General features: G+C 46.3%; 2 protein-coding genes across 2 annotated transcripts in view; both read right to left on the reverse strand.

Annotated features, from left to right (window-relative positions):
• The window catches only part of IPP (intracisternal A particle-promoted polypeptide), a 523,673-nt gene that overhangs the window by 196,453 nt on the left and 313,441 nt on the right, over nucleotides 1-13,779 (reverse strand). The window lies entirely within an intron of this gene.
• The window catches only part of BTBD19 (BTB domain containing 19), a 110,852-nt gene that overhangs the window by 6,926 nt on the left and 90,147 nt on the right, over nucleotides 1-13,779 (reverse strand). The window contains exons 5-7 of the mRNA XM_060231737.1: nucleotides 12,450-12,518; nucleotides 11,619-11,750; nucleotides 10,382-10,507 (exon numbers count right to left, since the gene is read on the reverse strand). Of these exons, the coding sequence (XP_060087720.1) occupies nucleotides 10,382-10,507; nucleotides 11,619-11,750; nucleotides 12,450-12,518 (327 nt within the window). The remainder of the gene's footprint in view (nucleotides 1-10,381; nucleotides 10,508-11,618; nucleotides 11,751-12,449; nucleotides 12,519-13,779) is intronic.

The raw sequence follows: 13,779 nt of genomic DNA on the forward strand, positions 1-13,779 counted from the left end.
CTCCACTGCAAACTTACTACTTTTCATGATGGTCTCCCCTCTCGAGCAGGGGTGTAGCTAGAGGGAAGGAGCGGAGGACCTGGATGTGCCCGGCTATGTTTATAAAAGAGGCAGAGAGAGAGAGAGGCAGAGAGAAGCAGGCTGGCTTCTAGTGGAAACAACAAGCCCCCCCAAAAGAGGAGGAGGAAGAGAGAGGGGAAGGGGGGGGAAGAGAAGGCTTTTTTTGAGGGGGGGAGATTGCAAGGCGATCAGCGCTTTATCAGAAATGTTATCGCTTGTCAGGACCTCAGTCTCCGCGCATTACGTCAGTTTCAAGACACCAACACTATTAATATCAAAGGGAGCCTGAGCGAGAGAGCAAAAGCGCCACCCCAGCCGGAGAGCCCTTAAAGAGACAGTAACAGGCGTCCCCTGTTGCCGCTGCCGGCCTTAGCCCGGCCTCCTTCGGCGGGCGGCTCCTCCTCCTCCCTGCTTTCTCACACGCAGCAGCCGCAGCGAAGAGGAGGCTCGGGGAGAAGCAAATGATTCACACATTTCTTGCTCTCGCTCTCTCTCTCTCTCCCCCCGCCCCAAAAATGAGGCAGTGCATTTTTCGGGACCCCCCTTGGGAATGCGGGGGGCCCCCCAGACCTGGGGCGAGCCGCCCTCCCCGCCCCCCCCTCCCTACGCCACTGTCCAGAACTCTCCCGTGGTCAAGGAATACACTGCCATTTTTGGTGGAGTTGTTGGATGTTGTTATTGGGAGAGGAGCCTCTGAGGGTGGGTGTAATAAATCATCGGAGTCGGAAATGATTTGGGGCTCTGTTGAAGATGGTGGAGTATGATCAGTATCATGAGAGGATGGATAGGTTCCAAAGACACGACATGGGAATTTAACTTGTCCTTCCATACGAGGAACCAGCAAAATCAGACTTGAGCTGGGCTCAGTAGTCAACGTACAATTGTCATTTACTCAAGTCTGAGAACTGTCCTGCAGGGTCAAATCACAATTCTGATGCGAGCTTGCTTGTATTACCAACCCCTGAAGCAGCCCTCCACCTGACTGCTGATTAGAAAGGACTACAGTGGGGATAGAGCAGTCTGCCTCCATGCTCTCATACAGTGTAACATCTGCAAAACTAGAATGTCGATTCTGCTCTGAGCTGCACTTGATCAGCTGGGTCTTCAATAGCTCTAATCTATCTATGACCCATTGCTGTTCCCTCTCAGGGAGTTCCACAAATGCATCTTGGATTCCCTCTTCCATTGGAGCCACATCTGATAGCAGATCTGATAAAAAAGGTGCAGATTTATTGTTTGCAGAGACTTGGCGAACAACAGAGCCTTTCTGGTTGACCACACTCATTGCTGCCCTTGTGTGCTTCTTAGTGCTCATATGTGATCTAAGCTGGTGACTTTCTTCTCCATATCTCACTTCCAGGCAGAGAGGGGCCAAAGTAGTGTTCATATAAACATGGAAAAATCCCTTTGGACATCGTGCCCTTTATTTCTAAGAAGGATTGAGGGGATTTCTGGAGTACTGCAGGATAGTATAACTCTCTGTGTCTGATGCATTCTGGGCAACAGTTCTAGATCTTTTAAGTCAAGTGACCTTAGTTGGTTGCCCAATAAGGCCATTAAGTGCCTTTTTACCAGCATTTTTGAGTTCCAAGGGGGGATACTTCCATTATATTTACAGAGAGAAAAAATTAACCTTGGTAGGTAATAGTACTTGCTGATAGTTTTCTCACAATTACTCACCTCCAGCTGTTGTGAACCAGTTGTAGCTATTAGCTCCTTGTCTCTGATAGGCATGTCCTCTGGAAGAAGAGGGGATTGCTGTGTAAGCACCTTGGTCTCTCCATTCTTAAGAACTTCAGTGTTCCTATCAGAAATATTTGTTAGGATGCTACTCATAGAGTCCATTTTATAGTGCAGCGGATTGATCATTTTACAAAGGTGGTCAATAGTTCTAGAAAGTCAGTTGTAAAATATCAGAAAGCCCAGCCCCAGCACCCACATTCTCTGTACCTTTAAGATGGTCTGGCTGGTTCTCACCCAGAACAAAGCTCCCAGCTTCAGCTTCCAACTCAGGGAGTGATTCATTTAAATCAGCAGCAATTTCCGTGGGGTCAGTTAAATTTTCCAGCACCACAAACCGGTTGCAGGTAGGAATCTGACTTGGATAGAAATTGTTGATCTTCAGTTGTTTGGAAGAGGGTGTGGCACAGTCCTCTTCCTCTCTCCCACGTTTAAATGTTTTCATGGTTAAGGTTAGTATGCCCCAAAACCTTAGGAAGCTCGAAGACCTGCTACAAAATGTATCCATCAGTGAGAGACTTTTTCTCTCTCCAAAAAGTGAATAAGGTCAGCAATCAAACACTTCACTGTAAAAACAGCGGATTTCTGTTCATTAGCAGAACTGGCATGGGACGGAACCTTATCTCCTCTTTGAGTTGTCAGTCATAAAAAATTCAATTTCCAGCTTAATTCTACTCAGCCAGAGCACCTAGGTAGTTAATCTTAAAATAAAAAAGCTTCAGAAAATAATTTAAAATTAATAAAATAGCTGGCAAGCGGAGAAGAGACTGAAGACCAACACCGGAACCCAGAAGTCCAACTTGCCAACTTGTCAACAAGAAGAGCATGTGAAACCTTATCAAAAGCTTTACTGAATTAAAGATAAACGGTGTCTACAGCATTCCCCTGATCCAGCAAGGTAGTCACTTTCTCAAAAAAAAAGAAATCAGGTTAGTCTGACATGACTTGCTCTTGAGAAACCCATGCTGTCATTTAGTAATCACATCCATTCTTTTTAAATGTTTCAAGACCGATTGTTCGATGATTTGTTCTAAAACTTTTCCTCTTTTTTCCCCTTCTTGATGATGGGGACAACATTCGGCTGCTTCTAATCTTCCGACACCTCTCATGTTCTCAAAGAATTCTCAAAAATAATAACCAGAGGCTCAAAAATTACATCTGCAAGCTCGTTCAGAACCCTTGGATGCAATTCATCTGGCCCTGAGGACTTCGTGTCATTTAAAGAAACGAGGTGTTTATGTACTACTCCTATGCTGATATTATGTACTACTCCTATGCTGATCCTGGGGGGGAGGGGTGGGCTCCCTCTTGGGTATCCTGCCCCCCCAGGGAAAGTGTATGCGCAATACATAGCCTCTCCTTCCCGGTGTAGTGAACGCCGCGTGGTCACTGTCCGGCTATGCCTGGCAGATGGTCACTGCAATGGCCTCTCCTGCATTACTGCATCCGTGGCAACACCTTCACGCTGGTCCCCCCCGTTTCTCACAGAGTTTGCCACGTCATGGTGCGACCGAATGTCCGGCGGTATAACCGGATGGGCAGGCTGGGCTCACCAACCTTGCCAGCCAAGAGAAGGAAAACTCTAACATCAAACCCGGGCAGATAGAGCTCGTTAATGTAACACCTACCACCTGGAGGACTCGCTGCCGGCGTCCCGGCTTACTGGGCCATGGCAGATGACCCCAAGGTGAAAGGGTGGAGCCAGTACCACGCACACTGTGCTTCACCTAAAAATTCCTCTGCGCAGGCCTGAAGGGCATATCCACATCCACAACCCACAACACACCAAGTCCTGCAGCGATGGGCAAGGGGCGAAATGGCAGGTGGAAGATGCCACTGGAAGCCGCAGTCCCGATCCTGCATGTAGGCGGTTCAGGGTATTGGTCACCTGATGCTGACCCGGAGACGAAAGCATCTTTCGGCAGCACCCTGAATGACCAAGCAGCCTTATCTAGGGACAGCACTGCTTGCTCCACACGGAGAGGGGCCTAGAAAAGGTGGCCTAAACAAAGCTCGTCTCCCCCACCCCAGTTGGCTAGCCGCGGTCAACAGGCATCCTTACTTGCGGTCAAAAAATAACAACAAAGAAAAGGCATGCACCTGCCTCACAAAGTGTGCAAAGACTTAAGCTTGCGTGTTGGAACATCAGAACCATGCTTGACACAGTAGACAGTGGTCGCCCTGAACGACGCTCTGCTCTAGTTGCCCACGAACTTCTCAGGTTGAATATCGACATAGCAGCTCTCAGCGACGTCCGTTTCCCTGAGGAAGGTAGTCTTCAAGAACATGGTGCCGGCTATACCCTCTACTGGTCGGGTAAGTCAAAGGCTGAGAGCCGCCTTTCTGGCGTTGGCTTCATGGTCAGGAACTCCATTGCCTCCAAACTCGAAAACCTGCCAACAGGTCACTCAGATCGCATCATGTCCATGCGCCTCCCACTTCAAAACAAACAGCATGCAACACTCTTCAGTGTGTATGCCCCAACCCTTCAAGCAGATCCTGCAGAAAAGAACAAGTTCTATGCTGATCTACGCAACCTCGTACGGAAGACCCCTACAGAGGACAAGGTGATCATCCTTGGCGACTTCAATGCCAGAGTAGGTAAAGACTCGGAAGCCTGGAAAGGAGTACTTGGCAAACACGGCATTGGCAACTGCAATGATAACGGGCGCCTCCTCCTAGAATTCTGCACGGAGCACCAGCTCACCATCACCAACACTATCTTTCAGCAGAAGAACAGCCTGAAGACAACCTGGATGCACCCACGGTCCAAGCACTGGCACCTTATCGACTACATTCTGGTGCGCCAGAGAGACCTTTGAGATGTCTTACACACCCGAGTAATGCCCAGTGCGGAATGTCATACGGATCATCGTCTTGTATGCTGCAATCTCCGTCTTCACTTTAAACCCACACCCAGGAGAGGAGGTATCCCTCGGAGAAAGCTTCAGGTTGGCAGCCTTCAGTCAGCCGAAGTTAAAGCTGCCTTCCAGGCAAAACTCCAGTCAAGAATTGAGGACCCCAGTTGCCCCACAGACCCTTCTCCAGAAGCACTCTGGGAACACCTAAAAACTACCATCCTGTTGATATCTGAAGAAGTCCTCGGGTTCTCCACAAGGAAAAACAAGGACTGGTTTGACGAGAACAATCAAGAGATCCAAGAATTACTAGCGAAAAAGAGATCTGCCTACCAAGCACATCTTGCTCAGCCCTCCTGTCCCGGGAAAAAAGCAATCTTTCGCACTGCATGTAGCAACCTCCAGCGCAAGCTTCGAGACATTCAGAATGAGTGGTGGACCAAGCTTGCAGAGAGAACCCAGCTGTATGCAGACACTGGTGATTTAAGAGGGTCCTACGAAGCCCTGAAGGCAGTATATGGCCCATCATATCAGGCTCAGAGTCCCTTGCGTAGTGCAGATGGCCAAGTGCTCCTCACAGACAAGGCATCCATACTGAACCGATGGTCGGAGTATTTTCAGGCTCTCTTCAGTGCCAACCGCGTAGTTCAAGATTCAGCAATCCACCTCGCCCCACTTCAACCAGTGAAAACAGAGTTGGATGAGATCCCCACCCTAGAAGAGACTGTTAAAGCCATCAAGCAACTGAAAAGTGGCAAGGCAGCGGGAGTTGATGGAATCCCACCAGAGATCTGGAAGCATGGGGGCACAGTACTACATAGCTCACTTCACAAAGTACTTGTCACCTGCTGGGAACAAGGCAAACTACCACAGGACTTTCGCGATGCAATCATCATCACTCTACACAAGAACAAAGGAGAAAAGTCAGACTGCTCCAACTACCGGGGGATAACCCTGCTCTCCATCGCAGGCAAAATCCTTGCCAGAATACTCCTGAACAGACTGGTGCCCACCATTGCAGAAGAACTCCTCCCAGAGAGCCAGTGCGGCTTCAGAGCTAACAGGAGCACCACTGACATGGTATTTGTTCTCAGGCAGCTCCAAGAGAAATGCAGGGAACAGAACAAGGGTCTATATGTGACTTTTGTCGACCTTACCAAAGCTTTCGATACCGTTAGCAGGAAAAGCCTGTGGCAAATCTTGGAACGTTTAGGATGTCCCCCAAGGTTCCTCAGTATGATCATCCAGCTACATGAAGACCAGCGAGGCCAAGTCAGACACTGCAACGACCTCTCGGAGCCCTTCCCAATAGGCACAGGTGTAAAGCAAGGCTGCGTTCTCGTGCCAACTCTCTTTACGATCTTCTTTAGCATGATGCTTCAAAGAGCTGCAAGAGATCTAGATGAAGACGATGGTGTCTACATCCGCTATCGCACTGATGGCAGCCTGTTCAACCTGAGGCGACTAAAGGCTCACTCCAAGACAATGGAAAAACTCATCCGAGAGATACTATTTGCTGATGATGCTGCACTCGTCTCCCACTCGGTATCAGCTCTGCAGCATATGACGTCCTGCTTTGCAGAGGCTGCCAAGCTATTTGGCCTAGAAGTTAGCCTGAAGAAGACAGAAGTTCTCCACCAGCCTGCACCCCAGGAAGATTATCACCCTCCCTGCATCACTGTGGGTGAATCAGTACTGAAGACAGTCCAGCAGTTCAGCTACCTGGGGTGCATCATCTCCTCAGATGCCAAGATCGACAAGGAGATTGACAACAGACTGGCAAAGGCAAACCGTGCATTTGGCCGACTGCACAAAAGAGTGTGGAGCAACAAGCATCTGAAAAAAGGCACAAAGATCAATGTTTACAAAGCGGTTGTGATGACAACCCTCATCTACGGCTCCGAATCGTGGGTTTTATACCGTCATCACCTGCGACTCCTTGAGCGTTTTCATCAGCGCTGCCTTCGCACCATCCTCAACATCCACTGGAGTGACTTTGTGACCAACACTGAAGTCCTCAAGCGGGCGGAGGTTACAAGCATCGAAGCACTGCTGTTGAAGACGCAGCTGCGCTGGGCAGGGCATATTTCTAGGATGGAAAACCACCGCCTTCCCAAGATTGCTCTGTATGGCGAACTTTCCACCGGCCATCGAAATAGAGGGGCACCAAAGAAGAGGTACAAGGACTCCTTGAAGAAATCCCTTGGCACCTGTCGCATCAACCATCACCAGTGGTCTGACCTAGCCTCAGATCGCAAAGCATGGAGGCACACCATCCACCAGGCTGTCTCTTCCTTTGAGAATGCACGCATAGCTGGTCTTGAGGACAAAAGGAGATTGAGGAAGAATCGTGCTGCTACAGCACCAACCCCAAATCAGACTTTTCCCTGCAGCCACTGTGGCCGGATCTGCCTTTCCCGCATTGGTCTTGTCAGCCACCAGCGAGCCTGCAGCAGACGTGGACTACTGCACCCTTCTTAAATCTTCGTTCGCGAAGTCAAGCCGAGAGAGAGAGAGATGCTGATCCTAGGTTGGAACTCCATACCCTCATTACATGTTCTTTTTTTGCCATGTTGAGCGCTGTTTCCCTCAGAAGAGAAGACTGAGGAAAAGTAGGAATTGAGTAGTTCCACCCTCTCTTCATTACCTGTTACAATTTCACTTTCTTGCCCTCGCAATGGGCTTACCATGTCCTTGGTCTTTTTCTTACTCTGAACATAAGAAAAGAACCCTTTTTATCGTTTTTAGCATCTTTGGCCAGCCTAAGCTCATAGTGAGCTTTAGCTTTCCTAACTTTTTCTTTACAAGCACTGGTGATTTGTTTATATTCATCCTTGGTTATAAGGCCCTCCTTCCAATTCCTAAAGGAGTCTTTTTTATTTCTCAAGTCTTTAGAGAGCTGTTTATGCAGCCAACTTGGCTTCTTTAGGCTTTTTCCATTTTTTTCTTCTCAAAGGAATCGTCTGTGATTGTGCTTTCAGTATTTTGCTTTTAAGAAACTCCCACCGCTCCTGAAGCCCCTTCTTCCAAACTATTTCTGACCATGGGATTTTACCCAGCATAGGTCTAAGTTTATCAAAGTTTGCCTTTCTGAAGTCCAACCTATAAGTCTGACTGTGTATAACTTTCCCCTTCCCTAAGACTATAAATTTCAAAATCACATGGTCACCACTGCCCAGGGTGCCCACTATTTCCACTTCTTCAATCAATTCTTCCTCTTTGGTGAGAATCAAATCCAAGATAGCAGATCCCCTTGTTTCTTTCTTCACTTTCTGGAAAAGGAAGTTGTCAGCAAGACAAGTCAGGAATCTATTTGCCTTTTCATTTTTAGCAGAGTTGGACTTCCAACAGATGTCCGGGTAATTGAAATCTCCCATGATCACTGTATCCCTTCTTTTGGATAACTTTTCAATCTGTTGTAGGAGTATCTCATCCAAGTCCTCTGGCTGGCTTGGTGGTCTATAGCAGAGTCCCACAATATTATCACTGTTATTTCTTACTCCTTTGTTGCTTTGTTGGCTGGGAAGGAGAGAGGGTTGCCAACTCCAGGTTGGGAAATTCTTGGCGATTTGAGGGGTGGAGCCTGGAGATGGTGGGGTTTGAGGAAGAGTGGGAACTCAGACAGGAACAATGACTCCACCCCCCAAAACCAGCCATTTCCTGCTGGGGATTCATTGGTGCCAATCTCCAGGTGAGCAGGAAAAAAAGCCGGAAGGGTGCATCACACCACTTCCCGATTCCAGCTTTAAAGAATAGACTTTTGACTAAGTACATGAATTGTCTACTCGGGTGTGGTTTCCTTTTGTACTTTGTAACCCACTGTATTTTTCTATGAATATATTGCTATATAAAATATTGAATTTTTAAAATTAGAGGCTGGTTTGACGTAGATGCCCTTCTGGCTTTTTTTTCCCGCTCTACAATTTCATGTTACTCTTTTTGGTTGCTATAATCTCCAGGTGAGAGCAGGTGTAGTTCACTCAGAACTACAACTGCTCTCCAGATGGACAGATATCAGTTCCACTGGAGAAAATAGTACACTCTGAGTCATTATACCTTGCTGAGGTCACCCTCCCCCCCCCCCCCCCCCAATAACAGCCAATGTGATATGGCTGTCGGCACTTCAGAGCAGGGTTTGCCAGACCTAGCTTTTTGTGGAAGCTCACTGGGAGATTTTGGACCAGTCACAGACTTTCAGCTTAACCTGTTTCACATGGTTGTTGTGCAGATCAAAAGGGGGAAGGGTAGAATGATGTAAGCTGCTTTGGTCCCCAATGCGGAGAAAGTCTATCCTTTTCCTAGGCAGAGGCAGCAAGGAGGGGGGAGGCGATAGAAAGCTATCTACCCCTGTCTCTTTTGCTCCCATCCTTCTTTCTCAAGATACCCCCCTCTCTGATAACCTACCCCACATTTTCCCACTTTCTCCATTTTCCTTCCCAACAGCTGTCTTCTTGACATACTTTGCCTCCCTCAGTCTTTCTCTTCCCTCCCCAGTCCCAAAGCCATGAAACTTACCCATAAGCAAATTTCTAGCACCCATTGTGTTTCTCTCTACAATGGGCCTTATTACTAGTATATAATAAGCAATTAAGCTGTAGGTGTGCAGTGTGATTTTGGCTTGACTGTGGGTTGTTGTGCTATAGAGTAAGTGGGTGAATCCATCATGGTTTAATTGGTTGCTGGCACTACCCAGCCTTTTGGCCACCTAAGCTATTTCCAGGCAATTTGAATGCTAAAAGTGTTGCCTCAGTACATTCAGGTGGGTAGCCTAAAGTAATATAACAAAGTTTGAGTCCAGTGGCACCTTTAAGAGCAACAAAGTTTAATTCTGGGCATTAGCTTTCATGTGCATGTACACTTCTTCAGATACAAGATACAGATACATGCACATGAAAGCTTATACCCAGACTTTGTTGGTCTTAAAGCTGCCACTAGACTCAAACTGTTCTCGTAATAAATGTGATAGTGGTCAGGGAGACCCAGAGGTAGCCCCTCTCTGTCCCTCCTAGAACTTCCACCCTCCCAGCAGACCTGTGTCTGACAAGCCAATAGACCATAACAATCTCTTTCTCTCTTTCCAGATGCTCCCATGGCCACCAAGAATAGCAGTATACTTCCAGAGCCTTGAAAATTATACCCAGGTTTCATGAAATCAAAGTAGGGAGAAAGCCTTGGGGCTGTAGATTTTATTCAGATCTAACAAGCAATTCCTGCCTCCAAAGGCTCTGCATAGCTTAGTTAAGGGGCTCCAGCTATTATTTACCTATACAAATGTATCAGCACCCATGAAGTATGGTGGAGAAAGCTGCAAATGGCTGATAAATTCTGTAACCTTTCTAGTCTTTTATCCTGATCCTTTCTCTGCCATCCCCCGGGACACAAATAAATTTAAATTCATGGCAGCTCAATACAATGGCAAACCTGATTGGCATCTTATAGCTATGGTGCTGAATAATTAGAAAGATATTGCTCTTCAGAGCTGGTAACTTCATATTTGAGTTTACTCTTATCTTACTTTAATAAGTTTTATGGTGTTTCATTTAACATATGCTTGTTCACCAATCAAGATAAGATGCATGAACACACACTTCAGAGGTATTTCTTCACTTCTTGCTTGCTCTATTTGCATGAGTCACTAATGAATCTGACCACATGTTAAAGGTAACATCCTCTGTTTCATTTAGTTTGATTTTTTTTTTACTTAGGTTGGTAACATCTCTCACTGGAATCATTTGGTCCTTTTTATTCTCCTTCTCCAGGGTAGTCAGCTCACTTGGGGACAGTAGTGCTAGACGTAGCTCAGATACAACTCCCTTTGCCACATCACGCACTGGACTTCCAAGCACAGCCTGCAAAAAGTGAACACAGGGTCAAATGATGAATCCATGCACTGAGGTGAATATCTGATTCTTGCCAAGAGCTCTCCTAACTCTGATGGGAGTAGATAAAGTGAGAAAAATGCAGGAGATTATCTTCAGTTTGAAGAAGTAGGTGACTAAATAATAGGAGATGTAGGGTTTCAGAGCAGGGAATTTGGAACCAGAATTCTAGAGATTTAGTCCTGCTGCTCTCCTAAGCAACCATATGGTCTTTCTGGGTGAAAATAGGAGACACTCAATAATGTAGCAGTGGCACTACCAGGCCTTCTCCATGTGGCTCTGCCTTTCTCAACTAATCTGAAGCTACTTGCTCTGTAAATATCTTTCTGCTGCCCTTCTGCTCACTGCTTGTGATGCATAATGAACCTGACTCACTACTTTTAAAACACTGTCAGTTGGGCACATTGGCTCAATTAAATGCCAATATTCCCTCTTGGAACTGCAGCCTGGTACCAATTAACTGAGAGAGGTAGGTTAGACAGGATTGGAGTCATGACAGCAATCCTGTGAAAAACATTTACCGTTTTTGCACACAGCTCACCTCGCAGTCACAATCCTGTTCCCTCCGCAGCGTTTGGTCGGATTTCCCACCATCTGCGCCAAAGTTACAGGAAGTGCCGCAGCTTTTGTGTAGCAAACGTAAACCACTAAAACCCAGTTTATGTTTGCTACGCAAAAACTGCGGCACTTCCTGTAACTCCAGCGCAGATGGTGGGAAATCCGACAGATGCTGCGGAGGGAACAGGATTGTGACTGCGAGGTAAGCTGTGTGCGAAAAAGGTTATTGTGAATAAATATCTGTTGCTAATTTGATCGTGTCTCTCGCTTCTGAATTCCTTCACCTACCCATTACAATACTGTAAGCTTGAAAAATAAATTTTGTATCCAAGAAAAGAAGAAAATCCTACCTTTATTAAATAGATTTGACTAGATGAACTTTAGTAATTCAGCATAAATACTTTAAATGCATTAATATAAATAATTTCTAGGTGTATTAATTTCAACAGAGAACTCAGTGAGTAGAGTTTTAAATTTCTACTCTTCCCCTCCCCACACACACACACATGCAATGAGCACTTACAGAGCCAACATGAGCCCATTCTTGAACCACATGAATCAGCTCCACCTCATCAATAGCCAGGCAGTCACTCTGCAAGATAGTTTGCATGGCCAATTCAGACAGCTCCAAGAAGCCACATGTGTGCACCACCTCCTGAGGAAAAAGATGTGACTCAATTGAGGGATGGAGGGCACTCTTTCCTGGTGTTAAAAAGTGGTAGCAGTTTTGGCCTGTTGACATGGGAGAATCATGCAAATTCCTATCTTCCTTAATTTTCCTCAAGTTCAACCTTTAAAGGTTTCAACCTTTAAAGCCCTATGCAGTCTGGGCCCAACATACCTTCAAGGACAGCCTCTCTTGGTATGTCCCTCATACAGCATTTTGCTCAATAGATCAAGATCTACTGGTGATTTCTGATCCTAAAGATTTGCTTAGACTCAACCAGAACCTTCTCGGCTTTGACACCAGCCCTCTGGAACATTCTTCCTACTGAGATTCAGGCCCTGCTGGACTTAATGCAATTTCACAGGACCAGCAAAATTGAGATGTTTCGCCAGACCTATGGTTGAGGCAGTGGAGACTTATTTACATTGGCCTCCCCTGCATGGTTCTCATCTGCATTGTCTTTCGTCTGCCTCTCCCCACAGTATCAGTTGTCATCCACCTGCAAGCATATAGGGAGTCTAAGCAGGAGCAGATGGAGATGGATTGGTTGAATGATGCCATCAATTATTATTGTTGGTATTGTTTTATTGTGTTTAAATGTTGAATTCTGTTATGTATTGTTATAACTTACCCTGAGCCTGCTTGCGGGGGAGGGTGGGCTAGAAGCCAAACAAACAAACAAATTACCCGGGTACAGTTCTCAATGAAAGCCAGGCAATGCATCTGGAGATCCATCTGCCCATATGCTACTGCTGCCTGTAATAAAGTGAGAACAAGAATTGACAAAGGCTGTGTTTGAAGGCATAGCCGGGTCAAGATCATCCACACAAATAACAGGAAGCTGACTGAGTACAGAAGAGGAGAGAAAGGCTTCTGGGCTGAGATGGGCAGAATTGACTGTAGCTGGGGTTGCACCCCATCCTCAAAGTGTAATAATCACCCCAAGATATGCCATCAAAACTCTCCCAGTTTATGGGTATGCTTGGAAGGACAACATGCAGGGAATCCTTTCCCAGAATCAGATAGGAAGCTGTGTGTCCTGAACAGGGAGGGAGGGTCCTTCCATAAAGATGCAGATTTGGCAAATACATGGCTATGCAGAAGACAAGCAGCTCAAGCAGAATGGGTTATGCCTATTCAGTACATAGCTGGGGCCTTTTAAAATTCTTCCTAGATTACACCATGATCATGATGAACTAGAAGCCTAAATTGTTTACCAAGCATGATTTAACATTCATCCAGAAGCCTCCATATGATATGGCTTGATGGGAGAGAGGAAATTTTGGCCACAGGGTCTGAGATAGGGAAAATGGTGCAGTTGTGGACAGGACCTGCAAAAAATGCATGCCATCTCATCCACACAGCATGAAAAGGCATGCTGACTGCAGTCATGAACATATACATATGAAGCTGCCTTATACTGAATCAGACCCTTGGTCCATCAAAGTCAGTATTGTCTACTCAGACTGGCAGTGGCTCTCCAGGGTCTCAAGCTGAGGCTTTTCACGCCTACTAGCCTGTATCCTTTTTAGTTGGAGATGCCAGGGATTGAACCTGGGACCTTCTGCTTACCAAGCAGATGCTCTACCACTGAGCCACCATCCCTCCCCTTCCTAAAAGATCCTTCCTAAAAGTCCTTCCTAAAAGATCATACTAGACTAGGTTTGCAAAAGACTGCAGCAAAGCAGGGGAATGCATGGAAGCTGGATGAATACAGGACAATGCCATGTGGATGCTCTCCAAAACAAAGTTGCTGTAAGGAAGGCAGAGAAATATTTCTGTCTGAATAGAACATTCCCCAAACAAATGAGTAAATTTGAAACAAAAGGAGAGTCATTGGAGCAGAAGATAACTGAAAGCAGCTGGAAGAAACAAGCCTTCTTGTTCAGATCAGCAGAAGATAACTAGCCCAATAGAGTTGGGATTACTTATCCTGTAACTATCCTACTGAACTCACAATAAGGTTGGAGAATGAATGACAAAAGAGTGGTCTGTTCTTCCTTTTCAAGTCTTGTTC

Source organism: Heteronotia binoei, chromosome 2 (assembly GCF_032191835.1).
Source record: "Heteronotia binoei isolate CCM8104 ecotype False Entrance Well chromosome 2, APGP_CSIRO_Hbin_v1, whole genome shotgun sequence".
NCBI classification, from domain to species: domain Eukaryota; kingdom Metazoa; phylum Chordata; class Lepidosauria; order Squamata; family Gekkonidae; genus Heteronotia; species Heteronotia binoei.